The 26,054-nt window shown below is 39.3% G+C and overlaps 1 protein-coding gene across 1 annotated transcript; it reads left to right on the forward strand.

The window, feature by feature from the left end:
• The first annotated feature begins 853 nt into the window (after window positions 1-853).
• Window positions 854-25,006, forward strand: ARHGEF33 (Rho guanine nucleotide exchange factor 33). Its single transcript, XM_063314810.1, has 15 exons — window positions 854-857; window positions 1,348-1,397; window positions 5,948-6,112; window positions 7,719-7,840; window positions 10,205-10,347; window positions 12,349-12,393; window positions 13,584-13,808; window positions 14,548-14,674; window positions 16,145-16,277; window positions 17,354-17,437; window positions 18,260-18,343; window positions 19,287-19,435; window positions 21,534-21,698; window positions 22,234-22,981; window positions 24,343-25,006. Exons 1-15 carry the CDS (start codon window positions 854-856, stop codon window positions 24,475-24,477), a joined length of 2,379 nt encoding a protein of 792 aa, XP_063170880.1. The 3' UTR covers window positions 24,478-25,006.
• Window positions 25,007-26,054: the final 1,048 nt, after the last annotated feature.

Here is a 26,054-nt window from a genome sequence, read left to right on the forward strand (position 1 = left end):
AAATTAAGTTTTCAATTCTTACAGTTTGAGAACTTTGGGGAATTTGGTTGTCAGTAATGAGAACCTAATTCAGATTCCCTCTTAAGAGAAATGCGTCTGAATTCTTCAATGAATGATTAGGGGTTTTTTCCCATCTAATCTGGTGTCCTTCAGATTAATACAACTATAATTCTCATCATTCCCAACAGAGTGGAGGGTGTCTGACTGGGGCAAATAGGGAGCCATTTCCAATTTTATTGGGTGTATTATGCAGTTTTATATACCATGATTGTTGTAAAACTATTGCACAAATTTTATTAGTTGCTTTTGACTTCTACGTGGATAGAAAAAATTGTATTTTAAAAATATATTAAACTAGTATGCTTGCCAGTCCAAAGTCTTCACAGGAAGTTTTTGGAAGGTGAAAAATAAGGGAGAGGGATTTTAGATGCATGTTTAGGCATCTATGAGTAAATGATCCCAAACAGGAATTAGGATTAAACCAAAAGTATTTGGAAATCTAGTGAGTCATAATTTTTCTGAGGCCATTTCTAGATCATCCTAACATGAAATATCTCACATGGAATATCATTACTTATTGATATATGCAGAAAACTGGGTCAATTAGTTCTATGTCTGGCCTTTGGTAGCAAAAACACGGAATTGGTTTTTGCCACCAAGTCACTACTCAGTGCTGACCCTACAATATAACAGAGATAAGAAAAGCAGATTGAAATAAATGAAGGAAAAAACTGGAGGCTGACAAATGAAATAGTGGAACTTTACAAAACAGTTGGCCTTAACATGAGGGGGGGGGGCTGATAGGTCTTGCATCAGCACTGCCATTTTTCTATGTATTTACAAAAACGAGTAAATGGGTACTGGAATCAGTTACATATTCCATCAGGTGTTCACAGCATAGCTATAGCTTCCACCACAGTACTGGCCACTTCTGCATAGCTGCAGTGGCATCCACAGGGTGTTTTAAAAGGTCAAAATAGAGGGTGTGACCTCACAATTGAATCCCTGCTGCCTTTTTACATGTATTGTGTCTGCAACACACATAGAAAAGGGGTAGGGATTTGATTGTGTGGTTGCCATCTTGTTTTTTTTAACCTCCTTGGTGGATGCCTAGCATCTATATATGTACAGTACAGTGTACACACACACAAACACATCTCATTGCAGAAAAGTCCTGTAATTGTGACAGATTGTACAAGAAGGTATCACAGCTTCAAAACAGGACTGTGTGTTCTAGAAAAGGGAGAAATTTGCATCTAGAGCAAATTACAAATCACTCTGCTCCCATTTTATATATAGTAAGTCTAATAAGTCAGGTTAATTGACTGAAGTTCTTTATTCCCACAGGAGAAACTGAAAGTGTGCCAGTGATTAATCCTGCAACACAGATTGCCCAGGTAAAAAAAAAAAGAGCAAAATGCTCTAAAGAATCCCAGATATTTAAAGAATTAGTGAGGCTTTTGATATCTCAAAGTATAATTCAGACTCAATTTTAAAAAATCAATACAAAACAAACTAGTCAAACAGAACCATTATTTTGATATGTTAATTCTATTAATAATAAATAATTTTTATATTTAAAACATCCTACTTCCTCATTCTGTTTTTACGGAATCTACCTAGACTATAACTTCACCTTTTAGGGCATGTGTACATTTGTCATCTCCCTGCCTTATCCTCTAATGTTCTGGATAGGGAGGGATTCTGATGCATATATGTAGAGCTACCCCATTGGGTACCTGTAAGGCCCAAGTAGTCCAGAGAACACACAAATCTCAAGTTAAGTTAATGCTTAAATCCCATGATTTTCAATTGGATTTAAGGCTATTCACATGACTAAATTTCTGAAGTGGTGGCAAGGGAATAACAGAATCAGGAGAGCCTTAATGGTCAGGAAGCTACCCAAATTACATCATTCTGCAGAGAATGTCCAGCCTCTTCTTGAACACATCTGACAAGTATGTTCTTGCAGTACTGTGTGCAGGGTGCTTTAAGATACTAGGTTTCACTGGCACTTTTCTTAGGGGCTTATAATTAAAAAGAAACAGGAGGATGGGTGAAGAAACACAAGTAGAATGAAAAGGGAGAGAATAGTACTTATTTAATTCATGTTTTTTGGATGAATTACAGTGGGCTTGGCCCAGGAAAATGGTGGATGACATGTAATACACAAGTGCCTGGAGTTATTGTTGGACTTCCCCCATTATTCTTCACAATTAACTATGCTGTCCTGAGCTGATGGAAGTTCAGCAACAACTAGTGAAGTACATGTTGATTATTCCTTCTATTGGGAATTGTTCCAATTTTTTTCAAGAAAGTTGTAAGAAATTTGTGTTTAGGAGGATGCATTTTTGGCTGAGGTTATATGGCAGAGACAAAAGGTATTTTTCTAAGAATTTGGAATCCTATTGCAGAAAAAGCAATTTTAAGTAGGAAATATAGTTCACCATTTTTCTGTTCAAAATCTCAGGTTTCCAAGTTTTTTAAAAAAATTAATAAAGAACAACAACAACTTTTGGCTTACTTACCCACTTGTCTTTTAAGCTGCTACCCAAGGACCAAAGTGGAAACACTCTAAAGTCACTCAACTTTCCTCCCAACAGTTGGGTATGAGGAAGTGAAAAAAAATCCCAGTGACTGTAGTACTATTGAAGCATTGGTGGCCTGTGATGAATGGCCCGCATCAGTGTATGAGGGGGAGGGTTGCTTTTTGATACAGGGACAAGCTAAATCTCCCTGGTCTCAATTGTTTCATTCTCCTCATGCTTGGTCAATTCCTTTAGCTTCCTGATTGGATAGTTCCATAACTGGACACCTGGGGGGTGTGGCAATTTACATGCGTTGTTTTCTACATCTTATAACACAGAGAGTTCTGGATTCTAGAAAGAGGACTGTAGGGTGGATGTTGGGTAATTTGTGAAGAGTGATTTATTTAAGGTGAGGAACCTTGTTAGAGCTTGGAGTCATCAAATCTGTATAATGCTGAGATTGCAGTAAATAGTAGAAAAACAATAATATTCTACAGAGAACAGAGCACTTCAGTGCAATCTCAAGAATGTCTAATAGAAGCAGTTTCTAGAGTGAGCTTTAACTGAATAGGTAATATTGATGTTAACCCTTCCACTCAAGGGCATCTGTGGGGTGAGTAAAAGAGGCAAGATTGAAGCTCCACCTCCTTTTTATATATGTGATACATGCAATACACTTGAAAAGAGATCATGTGGTCTCACCTGCCATCTTGACTTTTTTTACCCTCCTGTAGATGTCCCAGCTTCTCCTGTCCTATCTTTTTCATTAATTTCACTGTCCTTGTAGTCTTGTGGAATATTACAAGGAAAATAGTCTTTGGGGTATAAATCTAACAAACAAACTGATAATAATCAAATATATAAAATCAGTGTTTGCAGTGATTGTAGCCATACTAGTTCAGGGTTGCTCAAAATCTAGGTGCTAATCTATGTTTTGCTATAACAGGGAATGGTGATCATACATTAATTCTATATGTATATGTCTATCTGTGCAGATATGTGCAATTTCACTTGGGATTCAAATTTTGTAAGGGAAAGCATCAGGTGGCTGTTATGAAAATTTATAAATTTTGCCCGTTCAGTAGCTACCAGTAGGCTGATAAGAACTGTAAATAAAGTAGATGTTGAAATAGGTAGTTGGATTATCCTGTCTGTAATTCAAAGCCTCCTGCCTTGTTTTGAATCTACTGGCCAGGACTATGTATTACATGTTACACAGTATAGGCCTGGCTTGTAGAGATTATTCCTGTAAATTGAACACAGCTGAACAGCCTTTAACTGCAGCCCAATAAGGACATGATAAATCTGCTATCTGTTTGAGACTTTCACACCATTTATGTCACATGACTAATAGCCCACTATGCATAGCTGATGAGCTGCTATGCTGGCTGGATAGGTATGATAATGGCCAGTGTAGTGTAGTGGTTAAGATGGTGGACTGGCAATGGGGAGACCCAGGTTCAAGTCCATTCTTGGCTACAGAAACTCTATAGGTGGCTTTGGTCTCTTAGCTCTCTTAGCTATGCTCTCTTAGCCTAACCTACTTCACAAGGTTATAATGGGGAAAACATTGGAAGAGGCATTGCTATGCACATTGCTTTAAGTTCTTGAAGAAAAGGTGGGATAGAAATTTAACAAATAAATAATGATTTGAAGTAATACGAGATTTATGCAGAAGAAAGCAATATTTTTCAGGACCTTTTCCTGATTCCCATAGCTATGAAGAAAAAGTGGGAGATATATTAAAATATAAAAATACAAGATGATTTTTCAAGGATCACTGTAGGATTTTTTACTGGGAACGCCTGAAGAATATAGAAGCTGGATCAGGCAATTAGGTTATCTTGCACAGCATTCTGCTTCCCACATGTTCTGTTTATAGTATTCCTGTTTCCTAAAAGCTACGGAACACTTCATCGTTTGAGAGATGGTGACAGTGCCATACCACATCCTATTGCATTTACAAGCCACCCCAGGACAGAATAAAACCCAGCCTACTTTTCTTCCATATTGCTTGGACTTGGAGCAGTTTGCAATCTGTGGGTTGGGAGTTTGTGAGGCATGGCGGGAGGGGTCTGCTTCTCCATCTGGAGAACGAAGAGTAGAAGGCATATATGTGCATTCCTCCTGAAGCAGAAGCATAGCTAGAAAAATACGATTTTTCTGCCATTTGTTAAGCATTTACTTTTGTGGTTATGACTGATGCACCATCGCTGAATTGTGGGTGGTGGCATGAGAGTGCTAGGAGTATGTTTAGGGGCAGACCTGGAGCTGTGGAGTCCTTGGTGTTCTCTGAGCCTTTGTTTTCTTGCAGGCGTTTTCTTGCAGGCGTTTCATTGCCAGACTAGGCAACATCTTCAGTGCAAACTTTGCACTGAAGATGTTGCCTAGTCTGGCAATGAAACGTCTGCAAGAAAACAACAAGGCTCAGAGAGCACCAAGGACTCCACAGTTCAACCCTGAGCTACAAATATTCACTTTGATTGAGACCTGGAATTTTCTCCATGTTTGATAGGACTTTGCAAGTCTAAAAAAAACTCCCCCTCCAAAGTTAAAACTATTTCTAATATATCTAAATGACTGGGCAGTGTACTAAAGTTAAACACTGAAACACATCCTGCTGGAGGGACTAAAGATAGAGACAAGACTGGCTAGAGAGGACACCCTACTCCAACAGGGGGAAGGGAAGTCATTTCATCTGGGAAAAGCCAAGATACCTTAGCAGGTACCGTCTGTAAGAAATAATTCTGTGGGAGAGGACATGCTGTAGATGTCAGATTCAGTCCCTGGTATGTCCAATAAAAAGGTTGGGTAGCAGATAATGGATAAGATCTTTCTCTGCTAGAGACTTTGGAAAATCACAGGAGATCAGCCTTTTTCAGTCCACTGCCTGAAAATTTGTTTTGGGTGCAACATCCACAAACCACAGCCATCTCCATCTAGTGTGCTTGCTGGAGTTAATGGAAATTGTAAGCCAATAGTCATGGAGGAAGAATGGAGGAAATAATTATAGTCTTGATCAGGGGTCATCAATCTACAGCCCTGGGCCATAGTCAGCCCTCTACCCACATTTCTACAGCCCCCAAAGCTACTTCTGTTATTTATTAAACTGAACCTTAAATAATGTTATTTTGAGGCAGGAAACACATAAAAATCCTAATGGAAGACCCAAAATAGGTTTAAGATAATTTTTTGAAAAGAAAGAGCAAAATGATAGCCATGCCCACTTAGCATCACTGTCCATCTTATGGTAGCCTTCACACACCCAAATATTACATCAAGTCCCTAGTCACCAGTTGCACATACCTGGATTAGGGGGGAAATCTCATAATTAGAAGATATTACTGTATGAGGTAAATGAGAGAAGCTATATTGTTTTTCCATGTCACTGAGAACTGGTGTGGGCTCTGACTGATCAGTTGCAGGCTCTGGCTTCTGAACTTAAAAGTAACTTCACTGAAGCAATGCAGGAACTTTCAAGAATTCAACATGGAGAGTATGCTCTTGAGGAGAAAGTTCAAAGCTGCCGGTGTGCAATGGAAGAGAAAGTGGCCGAGATGAAAAATTCTCTGAATGGTTTCAAGGTAGGCAAGCAAGTTTGTGGGGCCAATAGTTTTGGAAGGCCAGAAGCAGATGGCCTGCTGCAAGACACAGCCTGGCGATGCAGAAAGTAGAGAAGCTGGAGTGCAAAAGGGCTACTTGCTGACAAGGAGATGCCCTGGTGTGTGTTGATCAGGCTCATTTTTCAGAGGGTTATCAACAATTACAGTGAAGCAAACAGTAGTGTAGCTTACCTTGTGCTTAATTATAGCAGTATTCTATGCTACTCCTTGGTAAATTAGCCTCTTTCAGCCTTCTTCAACTTGGCACATAACATGATCCATCTGAAAATGGAGCGGACAGATTTGCTGCATAGTGTTTTTTTTGTCCTCTTTCTTTCTCCAATGACACACCATTCTAAGTGAGTTTTCTTAATTGTCCCTGATTCAGGCAGTCTCTTCATTTGTTTTTTGTGTTTTTTTAACAGTTTTTATCAACTCAATTATTCAGGATTAAGAAAATGTTTTAATATATATCTTAATAATATTGAGCTGAATCAAGCCCCCGGTGTGAGAGAAGCAGAATTTTTCCTGTCTCTTTCACGCACACACACACACAATCCAAAAATAATAATGGGGGAGGAGATGGTGCATGGCTGATGCATCTACTGTATTTTGCTTTCTTCTTCTGTAACACAACACACGCACACACACATGTGCACGCGCATGCCCACACACACTATTCATATCAGGGGTGTCTGCAAGGTGTGGTAAAAAAGTCAAGACAGTGGCTGTGACAGTGCAATCAAGGCTCCAACCAGCACTTTTAAAACCAGGCAGAGCTTTGATCGCACCATCGTAGCCCCCTTCTTCACTTTTTCTGACCACATCCTGTGGACATGCCTGCTTGCAGCAGTGCAACATCTTTCTTCTTCAGTTGTTCACCTTGTCTCCCTTGTTATAAAATGTGCAACCATACAACACTGGAAAAATGTGGTATGGTTCTCAAAAAAGACAAGATGAAGGAAGAGGGAGGCTCTCATGTTGCTGTAAGTATATGCTTGTGGGTTGGGCCTTTTTAAAAAATGAAAGAAGGAAAGGAAAATTGACCCACCAGTCACAGGCAAGAGAAGGTGGTCTGTACATTACACTTGATTTTAGCCAAAAGGCTGAGAAGTGATGGTGGTCTGTGCCTTTCCAACTCCTCATTTTTCAATTGAAATTCTGCCCTCTTCTATCTCACGCTGATTTTGCCTTCCTTTCACAAATGGGACAAATGCAAAGCAAAGCATAGGAAACGTTGGGCACTCCCTTACTTTTTAAATCCTGCTAGGATATGATGGGATAGATGACTTCATCATTTACATCAAAAGTAGTGGGTCAGGACCATGCACCCCAGGCCACTGTTAAAAATCAGCAGTACAGGTTTCCCAAAAATTGGAACTGGGGAAGGGTGTTGTATATGTATTTCAAATGTAGTAAGTAGACCCACTACTGAAATGATGTACATTTATAAATACTTCTTTCTGACTTGGTGTAAATAATACATATCTCTCTGTTGTTTTTCTTGGAGAAAGAATTTGAATGTTCAAAGTGCTTTCCTGTAGCTCTTTTTCCATGTCACACATCAAAAGTTGTCTTTTTTAACTAGGAGGAGCTTAATGATGCCAAATCTATGATTGAGGAAATCAGTGCCAAACAAGAAGAGATGCAGCAGAAAATTGAGCAGCTGCAGCAGGAGAAACGGAAGGAATCTCGCAAGCTCAAAGTAAAGTGAGTGACCAATATTTTTCAAAGCCCTTTATAATTTCCGAACAGCTTTGGGTTTAATGCAATATTTACTTTTTCTTGCATTCCCCCACACCCTGAGCCCCTAAAAAGTCTGATTCAATACATTAGATAAGAGAAAAGAAGAGAAAAGAAGGGAGGGTCAATCCAGCTAGCTGGAAACAAGTGGAATTGTAGTTTAACATGGAGGGTGCCATATTGGTGAAGGTATACCTTTAATTTAATGCATTTGTTCATCCATGGGGGAGAGGGTTGCAGCATGTTCAAGAGAGTGGCAGAGGGACCATTGTGGTTCCCAGTCCCCTATTGGATGCTGTGCTGACATGAAGAAGGCAGTGCAATGCCTAGTTAGCCATAATCAATGGCCAGTTATATAATTGGCTGGGTGTCATATGGAGCATTGCTGTCAATACACTGTCACATACTAAGAACCAAAACTGTGTTTATTGATGTTGCTACAACTTTTAGAATACTGCAGTGTCACTGATCTGCATCAGCTCACATCAGCTCTGGATCTGATATCATTTCTTTTTTGGCACCTGAGTTGGTTTATTTATGACTTTGTCCTGGAAACCGTAGCAAAGTTGGTGTTTTCCTTTGAATCAGTAAGGTTTTGTGACCCTTGTGGGCAATCTGTTTTCACACTGTTGAAAGCCTGTCTTCCAGTTTCAAGCTGGACATCACTTTCTCTCCCCTTCTCAGGCAAGAGGAATGTGTTGTTCAGAATTTATCCCCCCCCCCATTTACCCAGTTGCAGCATTGTCAACATATTTCATTTTCAAAAAATCACAGGACATTCTAATTCAACCAAAGAAATGTTATTTACCAGTCAGCAAGACTTCGGGGGATTTCAATTATTTTGCTTACATTTTTTACGATCATCCTCCCCATACCCAACTTAATATCATAGCAACTGTTCAGATTTTATTTATTTACTATCCCGCCTTTATTATTTTTATAAATAACTCAAGGCAGCAAATATACCTAATACTCCTTCCTCCTCCTATTTTCCCCACAACAACCCTGTGAGGTGAGCTGGGCTGAGAGAGAGTGACTGGCCCAAGGTCACCCAGCTGGCTTTCATGCCTAAAGCAGAATTAGAACTCTCAGTCTCCCGGTTGCCTTAACCACTAGACCAAACTGGCTCTTGTTGCAAACCACCAGACAAATAATCTCAAACACATTATACACTGAAAATCACAAAGAGGAGAAAAAGTAATGTGGCACTAGCAATTTATTTTATCTTTTTGTGAAGGGAGGATATGAGGATTCTCATCTCAGACAGTGGGTCCCTGATTAGATGATGTGCTTTGCATACTTCTGTTAGAGAGAAAGAGGGTAAGAACTGACTGACTATTAATGTTTTGAGGATAGCAGAAGTTAAGACAAGAGCATCATTTTTTCAAATTTACTCATGAGGGATTGGCGTATAAAAACATTGAATAATGAAATTATGGGGAAGCATCACCTTTATCCCCAGAACTGTGGGAAGTTCAACATTTGTGTGCTTGTGTGACTTAGTTCAACGTTTGTGTGCTTGTATGACTTAGCTCCTTCACGATCCCAGTCATTTCCTAGTATTTAGCTTTTACTCCATTGGTAAAACAAAGGAGCAGAAAGCTAAAAAATGTCAGATTTCAGATGTTAAACCCAGCCCCTTTCCTGCATCAGTGTCATGAGTGGTGGTATATATTCACAAATGCATATACATACAGTGAAATATGCATACATGCATACATTCTGCAGACATATTTCAATGACTGGTACCATATTTTGTTATAATCATCCATAAATAAAATACATCAGTAAGAGATTTGTTCATATGTTCCTAATCACATTAGTTCTGCTGACCATTAAGTAGCTGGGGTCACATACAGTATTTTATCTAGGCATTATCTAGGCAACGAGAAGAGGGCTTAACATTAGTACCAAAAGCTTGGAGAGAGTTTACCTTTCAGGAAAAAAAAACATAACTCTCCCATAAAAGAAGCAAAACAAAACAAATTGTAGAATAAAACACACGGACACAAATATGAAATCCTGGCATGTGCAGAAATCAGGACTTGCTCAGGCAAACCAGCACTAATTTTCCAATTCATGGAGGAGATTTTTCCAGGTGCGTGTATATATGAAAGCCATATTTATAAACCCAGGCAAACTGGAGGCTCCTTCCCTGGCCCTCCAAGTGTGTGTTTACTGTCTGTTTGTTGATGGAGACAGTCATTGGGAAGGGTGCAACAGACACCGAAGGCCAGCCAGCGTTGCCCTTTCCAGCCCCAGAACATCTGCTGTACCTTCCCAGAGGTATCTCTTGGCCACCTTGCTTTTTAATATTTTTTTTTTCCTCAGAAGGATTCAGAAGGAGGAGCATGGTTCCCAAACTGTGCCTACCCCTCTGCAAGGAAGCCCCTTTCGAGCCCTGAAACTTCCAGACCCAGTTTTAATTAATGAAGATTTTGTAAAGCTTTTACACAATGCCACATATGAGAAAGGTATTAATTCTATTGGATTACATAGCCTGTTTCATTATGTGCACTAGAGGGTAACTTACAATATGCAAAAGGTCCTTCCTCCCTTGTGTCTGTTCTCCGTCCTTCTGTTCCTGAGCCTGTTGCTTCCCTGGAGGTAGTGTGCCACTGGGCATGGTAATCCTGAGACAGCAAATTGCCAGGTATTTTTGCTTATTATTCGAACTTACCCTTTGGGAAGAGGAAGTGCTGTTTTAATGCTTTGCTGTGGGTAATAAAGAAAAATGTTTCATAGTTGTGCTGCTTCAAAGAGATGTCTGATCTCTCTCTCCGCTTCCATATGTGAGAACTGCATATAGCATGAAGTAAAGTATGCTACAATGTTTCCTTAGGATGCAGGTTTCTATATGCATCTGCAAATGCCTCTGTGTTCACGGAACACATTTCTTTCCGGAACACATTTGCTCCTCAATGGGAACTGTTTTCCCTACCATTTTTAGCTGATATATGCTAGAGGACAGGCAGTCGTCAGTCTGATACAGCCACCCCAGGAACTTGTCTTAGTGCGGGATGTACTTTCCAACACATGGAGCATTAAATTCAGACCACAGAGGTTCCCTTGCATGTAAAGGGAGAACAAAAAGTGAAAATCATAGCCTTTTCCGATATAGACTTCTTCTGCTGGGAAAATACAACAAAAGCAAAAGGCTATGGTTAGCATTGAAGACTGCCAAGGGAAGTGGGAAGAATGAATACTAAGAAATGTACAACTGGGAAATTACTGCTTTGGCTTTTGGGGAGTGGGTATGGAAGAGTAATTATAATAAGAATGGGAAAACTGACAGGAGAGAAAAATAAAGACAACAAAATTCACAAAGGACATGAAGACTTCACAAGGAGAAGGATGTAGTTCCTCACTCTGTGACAGTGAATAGCTGTGATGAACCAAGATTTACAAAAGTGGGTGTTGTTAAAAGGGTAATTTAAGTAAAAACAACAACCAACCTTATTCCTTTTTAATAAACATGGAGAAATTTAAGTAGAGTTTAAAGTTCTCTTGCAGCAAATCACTCAACATTGGCAATGATGAAGTTTTAGTTACCATCTAAGTGTGATAGTACTAATTTGAATAGATCACAAAACAGAGGATGTTTGGATATTGATGTTTTGAAAAAGTCCTGCATTATTGAATAGCAGGATGGTCATGACCTTGTCCCTTATCTCTTAATTACTTTTCTAATTATCTTCCCAAGATGGTTTAAAAAATATTAATCTTTTCATCAGACAATATCTGAATTGCCAGGCAAAAAGGGTGATAATAATGCAGCCATGTATCATTCCTGTGAAATGGAGGAACATGTACTGTGTAAGTGAGTTTAGCAACTTGGATACAACAGTATGTCATACAAGTCTTTTTATGGAGGAGAGGCCATTCTAGGGAACCAGGACTTTCCATTAATCTAATTGTGTTCCTTGTAACAGATCAGTGTTTTCAATCTCAGCAACTTTAAGATGTGTAGACTTCAACTCCCAGAATTCCCTAGCCAGCATTGGGAATGAGAGACGCTGTACTAGATACATAATAGGTATCACTGTAAAAGGTATTGCAGTAATAATTTTAGAACATATCACAATAACAAATTTCATCAAGCTAGTGTCTTCTGATGAGCTGGACTTCAGCAACTAATTTGGAATGATGGGAGTTAAGGTCCAAGACATCTGGACAGCATCAGGTTGGCAGATAATTTTAAAGTGCATTTGTCCTATTTTTTTTGTCCAAATTTTGTCCACATTTGTACTTTTTCTTAATTTGCCATATCGTTTCCAAATTGATCTTTCTACACAAAGCAATCAGTAATGATAAGAGCTGACTTTTCTTGTTTTATGCATTGAAATTCACAAAAACAAACCCTAGAAGCCAAAATTTTAGAACCATTTTTCTCAGTATTTAAATCTAAGCTTTTGTGAAAAGTTTGTTTTACTGATCTTTCTTTGCATATAAGCTAATCTCCTATTTTTGCTCAGTCTCTGATTGCATACCCAGAACACTGGGAGAAAGAAATATGAGAGGTGAGTGGATCTGAATTTTTTATAGATGATGTTTTCTGAATGAGATTCTCAGGAAACATGTAAAACACCAACATTGTTGATAAAAGCATCTGTCTAAATGCTGCATGTTCTGCCTATTAAGCAAAGGCAAAGGCAATGAACTCTGCTGCCAGGTCTACTTGCACAGGGCTGGGGAATGGATACATCTTGTAGGTACTTTCACTTGAAGGCTTCCTTACAAGGGAAGATTACAGCTGTTGAAACTTTGCAGTTTAGAGTGAAGTGGGTAAGAAAAGACAAGGTAGGGATATATAAAATCACACTTTATATAGAAAATATGGATAGTAATAAGTTTTTCTCCATCTCATAATGCTCATGCGTTGAATCTAAATGCAGAAATATTCAGGACTAATAAAGGGAGGTATATTATTTCTTTAAAAATTACATACTTAATTTGGAAACGATTGCTGTCAGGTGTGGTGATGGCCACCTGTTTAGATATTTTTAAGATGGAATTGGACAAATGTATGGGAAATGGGGCCATCGCTGGTACTTGACGAAAAAGCTGTATGCTGCTTCCTGTATTACAGACAGCATATGGTAATTATCAACTGCTAGGGGCAACAGTGGAGGAGTACCTTTGGCTACCTGTTCATATTTGTGAGTTTCCTGAAAGCATCTGGTTTCAGAACACAGAATGCTGGACTAAATTACTCCTAGGCTGATCCAGCAAGGATTTTCTGGGGTTCTTTTAATTTGCATGCAGATGTAGCTGTTTATGGAGCTAGCAGAGCATTTAGACAGTCCAAATAAAGTGGAGGAGTCTGCTCAAAGGTAAAGTAGGAAAATCTGTATGGAAACTATAAACTGAAGCTTGCCTGTAAGCTACAGTTGTTCTACACAAACTCCTTTGAGAACTTTGTCAAAAAACAAAAAAATAAATACTATGAAAATGGCACAACTTTCACAGGGTCCTTCAAATTTTACAATAAAATATATTATCGTTGCCTTTGGCATGGGCAGCCTGCTCAGCTTTCTCTTTTCCTAGAGAAATTAGATAGATTGATAGATGATAGATAGATGATTTTTTAAAAGATCTTGCACTCCAAAGGTTGACATGGCTTCGAGTGTTTGCACAATGGCTTTTAGACTAGTTTAACAGGCCAAATGGCCGTTAAGGATATTCCTGTTAACGCATGTTCTAATTCTAGGGCAAACCAGTACAAATCTGGACAGAGAAGAGAACCTCCTAGCCTCCTCATCAGGTGATGCTCCATCAAAGGGCCAGGCATCATCAACAATATGGAAACAGCCCAAAGACAGTAAAGAGAGGAATGATGAACATATTTCAAAGAACCTAAGTGATAGGCAGAGGGATTTGGGTCCCAGTAGATATAGCTCAATAGAGAATTTGATGTGGGATCCTTCTGTTGCAGGTGAGAATAATAGAAGTGGCCAGGAGACAGAAGAATTCTCTCTTGTGTTAATTGTATATGTGCTTTACAGGATACAGTTTCGGATACAAAGGTACTCCTAAGTGCCTTCAGGACTGCCTTCTCTGTATGGAATTGACTCATCTTGCATGTGCTCACCAACAAAATCTGTGAGGCGCCCCCATTGCCAAGAGATTATAAAGGACAAGGGGCTTTCAGACCTTTTTTTTTCCTGTTGTGGCCCCTACATAATGGAACAACCTCCTCCTTGAGATAAGATCAGCATCCACCCTAATGGTCATCTGGAAGCTCATAAAAACTGACAATTTGTGGGAAGATGAATGTGTGCCACAGCATTACTGTATTATTATATGCTTGTCTTGGTTTTAAATTTTGTCATTTTATTGTTATAAATCACTGGAAGTCCATTGCAGATTATGGTAGTAAGAGACAGAAGCAAGAAGCAAAAAAAATATACACTTTTTGTTTGAATTGCAGGTCTGTTTAGGCAGTAGTTTAATCCCTGCTTGTTAAAATAGTTAAAATAGTTGTTAAATTAAATAGCTTGTTAAAATAGTTGCAGAGTTCCCTATTCTGAAAGATGTTGCAATGGCAAAAAGTTAAGTCCTTGTTTTTCCTGCTTGCTAATATTCTTCTCTTGTATCAGTAGTTTATATAAAAACAACTAGCATGATCACGTTTCTTAATCTGTCAAAACAAAATTATTTTTGTTCTGTCATAGCTAAAAGGCAAAATATTGCTTTGGACTTACTAGAATCTGAAAGAAAGTATGTTGTCAGCCTCTCTCTTGTTCTGAAAGTTAAATCCACACTGCATGGAATGGAAGTGAAAAGAAATATGAAGGAAAGGTACACTATTCCTTGTACTTTCTTATACACTATGAATTTCTTTAAGTACCCAAACCAGATCTTCTTTTAAAATATCAGTATTTTATTCTCTCCAGCCTTCCCTTCATTGGCCATTTGTCACATGCCCATCTTCATCTCTGTTTGGGATCTGATGGATCTGTTGGGATCCATCTTATTGCTCATGCAACCTTATTTATCGTAGAGATGGGCCCAAATGGCTTTTCAAAGTTCTTTGCTACATTTATGAGCAGTAGAATTGGGTGGATGATTTTTCCATATTTCTTCAGAGAAAAGATAAGTTATCAACAGTTTCTCAAGGACAGGACTCCCCTTTGTGGTAGCAGCAGCACCGTTATTTAAAAAGCCCCGAAGGAGGAATTCCCTGAAGATGAGCTTTTCCCCATGGCTGTGTTAAAATGCTACCCACCCACCTTTAAGGCTACTGTTTCTTCACTTGCACTTAATGATGACCCAGAGTAGCTCTGGGATCTGATTCCTAGCCCATACCTGCCACTGCATTACATAATCTTTAGTTGTACCACTATGAAATGAGTTTTGCATCTCTTATCCTGATACAGTTTTGCCAAAGATACAATCTGATGCACTTCATCAACCATTCCAATTGTAGTGCAGTCAGGTGATACCTAAAGGGTCAACCCCCCATCCTATTCTAAGGGTAGAGCCTATTGGCCACTGTAGACTAGCGTGGGCAGTTTTTCCAGTTTCTAGGCTGTATACTCCAGATAGAGGCCATTCTGTTTTGGGCAGCCTGATAGTTCTACTCCTTCAAACCAGGTTATCCTCCTGTGTACACTGTGTCTCTGAGCTAATACTTGGCTTTGAAAGAGGGATCAGCCTACTGTAAATAGCAACTGACTGATAGTGTTGATAGTGGTTGGGATTGAAAGATGCTTTCAAAAGAGTGCTAAATCTGTATTTCAAAGGACCTGAATAACAGCTGACAAGTGGTGGGAGATTGCACTGTGAAATGGCAGGGAGATCCCATTGGCCAGCTCTTACCTGGGCTCAAAAGGAGCACAGTTGTTAGCTACTCTTTCCAAAGAGCCCAAACACATGTTCAAAGAAGGTAGAATAACAGGAAACAAAGGTTGGAGAATCCATCAAATTATGGTTGGCTGATATTATAAAATGTTGGGAATGGGGAAAATATTAAGCATGCTCATTTAGTGCCATTGCCCCAGATAAAATGGGAGATTCCTTCAACTGCTTTGGAAAAAAAAATTGAATTGAAAAAAAAAAGTTAGCAGTTATGATCATGGATTTCCAGGGTCATGCCTGCTTCATACTGGAGTTAAAATCTGCACTGTGAATTGTTCCTGGAACATTTTGTACTGCCTCAGTTTGTAAACCTTTAGCAGCTGTCCTACTGGATATTATTTTAGATATGCTATTCTGTATTTTGTTAATATTTCTATGAAAAAAACTATTTTTCCTGTTTTCTGGTTGCAGTTTGTTCCCCAATTCTTTGCGATACTTGGTCCAGCAACATGTAGATTTACTCCATGCCTTGCAGGAAAGAGTGTTGAGCTGGCCTCAACAAGGAATCCTGGGAGACATATTTCTCAAATTGACCAATGATGAGGTATGTTTTGAATGAAAATAATTAATGAAGAATACCTGTTCAAGGAATTATTCTATTCTGAATTTCTCAAATGGACACATATGCATGCACATACACATACACACATAGATACTTTTTTTTGCAATCACTCATTGAAGTATACCTGAGTACTTCTCAAATTCTGACATATATTTTATATTTCCTAACAGGAACATGAGATTAAATTCCATTTTGAAACTTATTTGTATGTTGCATATGCAGTTCATAACTGTAGCAGAAAAACATATTTCATTTTAGACATGTTTTAAAAATGGATGCCATTAATTCAGATTAATGTAGATATTACTTAGCTGCTTTTTGATATTCTTTGTAGAGGGCAGAAATCAGTTTTAAGTTATGCATAATAGAACAGTATCATATGAATATTTTAAATTTCCACATCATGCCATTGGTTCTACCTACTTTCTCTGATTAACTCTTAGTCTGAGAGAGCTCATCCCTTGGCCAAGTTACCATTAGAATGAGATAGCCATCATAGGCAGCTGGTTTGAGGTGTGATAACTGCCAAGCACCTCTTACTTAATATTTTTGTGTGTATGTGTGATTTTAAGGCAGTGTTGACTCCTGGTAACTGCCTGCAGTTTTCTTGGCAAGATTTCAGAAGTGGTTTGCCACTGCCTCCTTCCTAGGGCTGAGAGAGAGTGACTGGCCCAAGGTCACCCAGCTGGCTTTGTGCGTAAGGCAGGACTAGAACTTACAGTCTCCCGGTTTCTAGCCTGGTGCCTTAACCACTACACCAAACTGGGTCTCACTTAATACTTTGCTGCTATATATGTTAACCTCCAGGAAGAGGGAAAATTCTATGTCCCATTATCTGACTTAGTTGCCAAAATACCTAACCCATGGATGCCCCAGTTTGGCTAGCTTTGAATACTAACTACCTTGATGTCTGGTGGGATGTCATCTGCTGCATTACTTCCTGTACCTAAAATCCAAAGAGACAGAATCCTAGTCCTTGGCCTGTATTTGTAGAGAGTTAAGGATAATCAGGAGCTTGGTATCAGGCTTCTGAGGAACCTTTTAATTTCTCTTCTCAGAACAATTTTTTGGACTATTATATTGCTTACTTGAGGGACTTGCCAGAATGTATCTCTTTGATCCATGTGGTGATACTGAAAAAGGTGAGTTTTGGTCTTGTTAAATAATTTGTTTCCTGCAATGATATCATTTGAATAGAAAATACTGCAGTTGTTTCTGGTCCAGACCCCATTCCACATGAATGATGTATTCATTTCAGGGAAAGAGCAGTTCTAGGGACACACAGGAACATACGGGCATGGTGCGGCCATTGGAACAGGTCCCAGTAGGAGGATGAGCTACCTGTGTCCATCAGAGTTTTGCTGGTTTGGGAAAAACAACTTACGTCTGCTAATGATCTCATTCCCAAGCCACAGTGGCAACGTGAAGAATGTAGACTATGAATGGATCTCTGCCGTCATGAGGGTCATAACCTTTACACTTTTTTTTTTGCTTGAAGCAAAGGTTCTATAATACCCTATTCACATCATATTTTTCTTTTCCTTATTCCACATTCACAGTTACAGATGACAGATTCACAGGTTCACAGACATTTGGAACAATCAGCCTTATTTGAATGAAAATAAGGAATCACATGCTTAACACCCAATCTCTGATAAAAGACTTAGAATTTCATTTTTTATTAATTTACAATTTCTGAACTGTCTTTGAAGACTGAACCCACATAGGAGTACATTGTGGTAGTCTAGTGTCATGCTAATGTATTTTAAAAAGCGTAGAGATTTAGAAATAATTCAGTGGCAATTGATAGGGTAATTGTTACAGATACTAAAATCCACTCGTTTTCATGGAATAATTTCACAGTGGTTGTTTTGCAAGAAATTATGCATCTATTTCTGCAATTAACAGGACTCATCTCCAATTTATAAATGATTTAAATTTGTTTTGTCTTCTCTCATCAACAGATTGAGGAAGAAATCAAGTCTGACCTCTACATATTTTTCTTCCATACTGTCCAGCGCATCCCAGAATACCTTCTTCATTTGCAAGTAAGTTCTAATGACTTTGACCTTTCTTTAACTAAAATGTGAGGAAGCTTTAGCTTTCCAGATGGAGTTGTATTCTAGCTCCTATCATGGTTAGTGGTCAGAAATGATGGGAGATTTGTCCCTCATTTGGAGGGTCACAAATTCCCCATCCCTGTGTTAATGGTTATACATTAGGAATTATTGCAAATCGTCACAGAATATGTGGTTTTTAGAAACATAGGAAGCTACCTTATATTGTGGTGTCTTGCTACAGTGTTTCAGAAGGGGTCTTTTCCAGCTGTGTCTGGAAATTGAAGCATACAGCCCTCCACCATGTTGCTTTGGCCTTTCAGAGGACTGTAGAATGCTGCCTTATACTGAGCCAGATCATGGATCCATCTAGCTTGGAACTGTTGGTAGTAGAGGTGTGTAGCCCTCAGGCTGCCACCCAATCCCATTTTTGTGGTTCCTGGCATCACAAGGCTTTAGATTACAGCACCAAACTTCAGCAGCAAAACTGCTGCTTTTTGACAATAAAGTTTTTGTGGACTTTTTGTTAAAAAAAAAAAAAAGCTGGAGCAAAATGTATATATTTGCTCCCACAACCACACCATGAGCAAAAGAATAGGCCAAATAGTCTCTGCGTCACTGTCCATTTCCTCTGTGGCTCCCAGAAATTGAAAGAAAGGAAAATGTGACCTCCAGCCAGCTCTGACTTACAATATAGCAACTGGTATTACCTGCCCAAGATTTCATTCAAGACACTTTCCCAGGCTATGAAGAGATTCTGCAAGAGATCAAAACTGGAAACCTTTTCATTCAAACCAATGAGTTAGAGCCCAAACTGAGGGGGAAAAAAAGGCTCTCTGATATGGTCCTCAGTGTAAGGTGAATGTCATGATATATGTCAAATGAACTGAGAAGATGTTGGAGATTTAATTCTGATTTCCTTCTTTTGCACCAGAACATCCTGAAGTACACTGAGCAAGAGCACCCAGATTATTACCTTCTCCTTGTCTGTGTTCAGCGCCTGCGAGTTTTCATTTCTCACTACAGTCTTCTCTTCCAGTGCAATGAAGATCTGCTAATACAGAAACGAAAGAAACTGAGAAAGTGAGTTTGATGCCAAAGTGTAGCCTCTTTGTGCATTTTTATGAAGCTTTCTCTCCAAGAGCTCAAGATGCCTATGTAACGTCATTCTTCTTTGACTTTCTCAGCTAGTCTGAGAAATAGGTTGCCTGAATAATAATGACTGGACTGGGATCATCCTGTGAGCTTCAGGGCACATTTTAACCTGGTCTTTCCAGCTCCTAGTTGATTGCCACACCACAGAATTTGAGAGCAGCAGTACTGTGCTTTGTTGGCTATGCCCAGTAGAGTACATGGAGTAGCACTACTGTGGGTATCACAGCTCCCTTTAAAAAAATGTAAACATGTTTTATAACCTATGTGAAGAGAAAGCCCTTGCCATTGCCATCTTCATTATTCCCAATGCCTCTCCAGGCTCTTGCTCCCAATACATAAGGAGTATGGGCCCAGGGATAATGAGGTTAATGAAGACACAGCTGTTCTCAGCCACCCCTTCTGTAGTATCAGACCTGTGGAGCAGTTCCACTTTCAGCATCATTGCTGTACCTGTTGTTGCCACCTCCATGTGCCTCTCCTGGAGGGAACTGGTAGAGGCTCCTCAAATAAGTTGCCTTTTCCCAGACTTACCTCAGAAACAGTGCCAGCTCCAATTGAGTTCTATGGGGTTGTGCTGGGTAGCATTGCCCTTCCATGTAGGATTTCTTCCAGGGCTGTTTCTTTCTGCTCCAGCTTTGGAAATTGTCTTGCTTATGACAGAGTGGAGCATCACCATGGACTCCACTCCAAGTTGGAGTTGCATGCAGTGTGGTGGGGGTTGGGTCCTCTTAACCCTAACCCTTAAACAGTGTGTTCAGTTCTGTCACCCCACAGTCCCAGGAACCTACAGTCTTTGGAAGAGGGTCTGCTCTTCAAGCTCAGGCCTGCAGATTATGCATACTGGTGACAGATCTTTCTCCAGGGGGGCACCTGGCTTGTGGAATTACCTCCTTCCCAATGCCAATGTGATCTTTTAAACCTACCTTGTTACATTGGCTTTCCCCAGCCATTTTTTTTTCTTTTAATTAGTTGCTTTACTCCTTTAGAATCTTTGCAAAAAGGAGTAATATTGTAAATTACTTGACATTCTTATAATGTGTATAGAAATACTTGAATGAATAATAAGAGTTTGACACTGTTCTACCCTAAGAAAAGCTTAGTGCATGTTCTGCACAGATAATGCAAATTAAAAAGTGCCACTACCATCCCCTACAACTGGGATTATTTCCAGAGCCAAATTGTTGAAAAATGTAAATGAAAAATTGGGTGGACCTGCTCACCCTACTTTGCAAGATCTGAGCCCTTCTTTAGCTTTATGATGGAGTGACAATTATTTTCACACATTAAATTCCACTTGGAGATTCACCACATTGTCTCAGTTATAATGGCCTTGTTTTTCTTGAAAAAGCAGCACTAGCTGCTGAAGTTCCAGAAGAGCTGGATACCAGACTGAATTTCATTTCTGTATGTTTTGCTGCTATAGTATAGTTGCCACGGGTATTTACATACTTTTATTAATAAACATGCAGTATCATAGTGGCAGATTTCAGTGCCTATTTATATGTAGTGGGGGGGAATATAAAGTAAGCCTACATGTAGATTTCTTAGTAGAATTAGGTAATGTGCAGTAGATCAGCAAAGGATGCTCAAAATAAATTCATAACTCTTTAATCCTCTCTGTGTTTCTTTGACACCACACTCTGGTGAAACTTGCTATTCTATACCGAAAAGGAAAACAATAAACAAAGACAATCTTATATGTCTGTTTCCTGCCTACTTATAATGTATGCATTATATTTTCCTTAATTAGTTGTTAGGCCTAGTGCTATTTGGGAATTTTAAATATAAGGGCTAAAACTTGTGTCTGAAGTTCTCAAAAGTTGTTTGTGATCTAGATATTTATTGTACAGTATTTCTTATTCTTACATGGATCTTTAGTACCAGTGATAGTGATAGTTCAAGCATTAGAGAAATGAAATTATCTGTTGCTGAAATTAATACAAGAATAGTTCCCTGCTAACTAGAAAAACTGATGCAATTGCATTCTTGTTAAACTCAGAGTAGTATTACATCTCTGTTTTACTAGATCTTCCTTCATAAAGTTATATAAAGGTCTAGCCTCTCAGTTTCCCAGCACTGGACAAGCAACATCTCCAACGTTAAGTGCAACTTCCTTTCACAATAGTGGAATCCATTCTGAAGAGGCAGTGCACCTATTCCCATCAGCCTCTGCTTCTGGAACAACTGCAATGTGAGTACAAAGATAGCATCAGAAGATACTAATTCAGGAACATACATTACAGCATCATCTCCAGCTTCTTTATTCTTATTCTTACACTTGTTTATTCTTATGTTTTGCAAACTTTCTGTGGTGTAGTATGTTTCGCAAATACTTCATATTTTGTTCTCATACATAGCTCAATCTAAGATAGTAACAAGAAACTTAATTGTCCAAACCATAGTGAACTATTCATATCAGAAAATGCATATTAGCAACTTGCTTGGGGTTTCTTCAGAAAATCAATATGTATGCCACAAACTTTGGCATTAGTAAGAAGGATTTTGAACAGAGCTAGAGGTTCAACCAGGAAGAACAGAACTAGGGAATATTTCAGAAGTGGATGTTTGTAAGCAAAACACTTAATTTACCCGAATGGCAAGGAGCAGCCACAAAACTGGTAACCCGGTCATCCAAATTGGAACTCTTTTCACCTGTGTTGGGGTAGAGGGAGAACACAGTGTTTACTTAATTAAGTTTACCTTTATTTTCCTACCACTCCTTTAAGGCATTTGATGTCACACATAAAAATGGGCCAGCAAGAAATGGCAAACATCCCAGGGAAACCATGTGAGTGGGAAGCTGATGGAAGAAAGCATGGCAGGCCAGAGAGTGTTCTAACACCATCTCAGTTCAATGAGGAGGATCTGAAGGCTTTGGCGGCTTCCCTGCAGCCTCTTCCAAATGTCGAGTTCAATGCTGCTTCGTCAGATACAAAAGAAAACCTTGAGAAGTCTCACAAGGCTTCTATGGAGCTTCTGCAAGACCACATAAGCTTCCCTCCTGATTTTGAAGATTTTGAATACAGAGGGAACACATATTCCATTCCTGGACTCTATCAGGAAGAACCCCTGGCTGTCCTTCAGACTTGCTCACCAGCCTCTTCTGAATCTAGCATTGACATCTGCTTCTTGCGGCCTGTGAACTTCACAATGGAACCAGAGAAGGCAGAGCACGCTTTGCAACTGCTTCCCAAGAGCAGCAACCCAGAGCACACCAGTAGCAGCACCTCCAAGCGTGAGGCTTTTCGGAGCAAAGGCAAACAACTGAGTCAGTCCTTGAAGGAGTTTCCCAGGAGTGGGTCAGAAGGCATCAGTCCCCGGCTGTATAGCACAAGGAGCAGCAGTGGGAGTCGGCTGCCAGACTTGCAGGAGAGAGGCTTCCGGCCCCAGGAGGCCTCTGCTACCTCCAGGAGCTCCCAGTGGAACTACTTTCCTCCACAGCGGGGAGTGGGTGAAAAGCAAAGCTTTGTAGAAGTAAGGAGAGCAAAAGGCCAGGGCAAACCCACTTCCCAGCAGGGTCTGAGAAACACGTAAGCGGGCTACTGACTCCAAGGCAAAGAAGGGAGGGGCCAGGGCTGTGTCCTGGAGGGATGTCATGCAGACCTTTTTGGCTAGTAGTTGCATGTGCTCTGCATTTGGAGCGCCAGTTGAAAGCAGTCTCCAGAGTATCTTCCTGTCTAGAAGATTATGCTCCAATTGCTTTTTTTTTTTAATGATGCCAACTCAGAGAATGTTTCTAATTTCTCAAAAGATGTAGACCAGTGTTTCTCAACCTTGGCAGCTTTCAGATGTGTAGACTTCAACTCCCAGAATTCCCCAGCCAGCATGTATACTGGCTGGGGAATTCTGGGAGTTGAAGTCCACACATCTGAAAGCTGTCAAGGTTGAGAAACACTGGTGTAGACAATATTGGAGAGAGTACTTCACACAACACCCTTATGCATGATAAACTGTGGTTTAATGACTTAACCTAATATTCTGGATCTGCATGATACACTGAAACCTAAATTAACCACATGGCTGAATGCACATAGCGTAGTATAAGAAAATACAGCTGGACAATTTATATCTTAATGTCTCTTGACTACAGTCTGGGACATCATGGCAACCCAGAATTAGCATTAATAAGAATTAAGACTTAATGAGATGGATGCAGATTAGTTGTACTGTTCAGTTTTAAGTGGGCTCTTCTAAGGATTTGCTGCTTAAGATAGTCTGCTACAAACATGAGCTGAGCCATGTCTTGCCAAAGTCATCTGCCTTAGCTTAGATTCCTTGCTGCTGAGCCAGGTGTTTACTACTACTACATTTAGGTGAGCCTTTCTTAACCAAATGATTAGGTTATGGAGGTAGATAGTTAAAGAACTCCTGTGTAGTGCAGGTCTCTGGAGAGTATGTGTACAGACAGATGCACCTCCTGCCTGCCTGCTGAGAGGGGCAGGAAGCAATCTTGTAGGGAGAGGATAATCTCTGCTGCTCTTGATGAAACAGGCTTCTGGGAAGCAATTCCTGGTTGGGTTTGGTTCCTATTCTGTTTTAAAGAAATTGAGAACTGCCGCTATACTAGCCCATGACAGGGACAGAACATACTTTGGCCCACCTGATAGGTTCAAATGCTCACATCCCTCCAAATATTGGTGTTTTGTGATATGTAGCAGTCTTTGTTGTGCCAGCTGGGCTCCTGGGAATTGTGATTCATTAGCATTTATAGAGTAAAAGGTTCCTTACTCTTGCTGCAGAAGCTTATAAACCAAGATTAAAGGTTTCTTGCAGGGATTTATTTTCCCAAACCTTTTGTTCTAGTATATGAGAGAACCATTTTTTTTCCTTTTCAGGAGACGCATTTAGAAGACCTCAGATTCTCTTGTAGAGATGATAACGAGCAAACATCTTTCAGCAGCCACACACCACGGCAAGTGCAGAAGAGAGGTTTTCGCAGTTCCTTTCGCAAACTTTTCAAAAAGAAATGAGTTATTCAAAGAAAATAAATCTGCCAACTTTCATTTACTCCTGTTATCCAGAAATAAGGGCTACCTAGTAATGGGGAAAGCTTAGTATTAATGTCCATGCTATCTTATTGGTTCCAAGTTGCTCTTTATCATGTAAAACCTCAGAGAAGTGTGGACTGTCATACCTTTTGCCAAATAAACTTAGGCAGGATTTTTCAGGGCTGGTGATACCTTGCATGCCATGTAAGAGCTACCCCTGACTGAGCCTGTGCAACAGTGCATGTTATACAGATTTGGTTCTACCTCATCTTTAAATTAGGCATTCAAGGAGGGGTATACAGCGCTCCCAGATGCACCAGTTCCATAGAAAGAAACGTTCTGGGTCTACAAATATTCACCAGTTTATCATTTTCCATCCCTTCCATCATGCATTTTTAATAGTGTGGAAAAACATAGCACAGTTCTTGATCGATCTGCTGTCTCTAAAAGAGCAGTTCACCTCTTAAGAGTAGCTTATGAAATCCAGCATTCTGGATGTAAAATGGTTAAATGTTAACAGGAATGTTTATAATGTATTTCAGTGATCTGGAATTAAAAAAATATCTAGATGACAAGCTTCCATTTTTTCCCACAAAAAGTGGTGCTAGGCTCATATATTCATTTTAAATTACTATAGAATATTTTTTACTTTAGAGTACGATTTGCTTGCGTTTTGCTTCAAATGAAATTTGTCTTAACGGAGATTGCTTATTTCCTCAGCAAATTCAACTGAATATTGTTTGTGTGGTTAAGAAGCTAAAAAGACTAATAATGGACCAAAACCCAAACCACCCAGTGAAGACTGAATAGTCATACAATGGAAAGTGAAAGCTGGAAAAGTAAAAAAATGAAAATAGGGAATTTGGAAAAAACAGTACAATACCTTGCTGGAGCTAATAACCAATAGTATATTGAACAGAAATGTTCAATTTGGAAGAGTATTTTGCTGCTCATCTAGAAAACTGGGGTAATAAACAGTCAGAACTACCCTCCCAGGAAATAATATTTAAACTCCAAGTCATAATATTTTATTCATGAAGAATATGGAAGAAGTTCTCTACCCTGATTCAAATATTTTAAATACCAGGGTTGTTGGAATAAATGCAAAGCAAACAAAGGTACAACGGAACTAAGATTGTTTGAATTATTTAATTGCATTTTTTTACATTAAACTGTGGCCATTAGTTCTGCAGATTTAAGATGTTTGGTTTTCATATAATTAAAATGTAATATATTTTCCTATAGCCCAATTTAATTTCACAGCTTGAATTGGATTTGACATCAACAAAAGCCAAGCACTCAACCTCTCTTCAAATTAAGACCAAACAGGAAAGAACTAATGGAAGAATTTGACCATGCAGTTAGGTCTGGGGCAGTAAGCTATATTTAACTACAGTATTCACATCCAACAGATTGTGCACGTGTTTGCTCCTTTTATTGGTAGCTCACCTATACAATGTACGCATTCTCACATGATGCTAAAACACAGTAATTTGTTTGCTTTTGGCTTAGCCTAGTGCGATATGTGAATGTACCAATAAGTTGTAATATTTTAAACC

The sequence above is a fragment of the Candoia aspera genome, chromosome 1 (genome assembly GCF_035149785.1).
Source record: "Candoia aspera isolate rCanAsp1 chromosome 1, rCanAsp1.hap2, whole genome shotgun sequence".
Classification (NCBI taxonomy): domain Eukaryota; kingdom Metazoa; phylum Chordata; class Lepidosauria; order Squamata; family Boidae; genus Candoia; species Candoia aspera.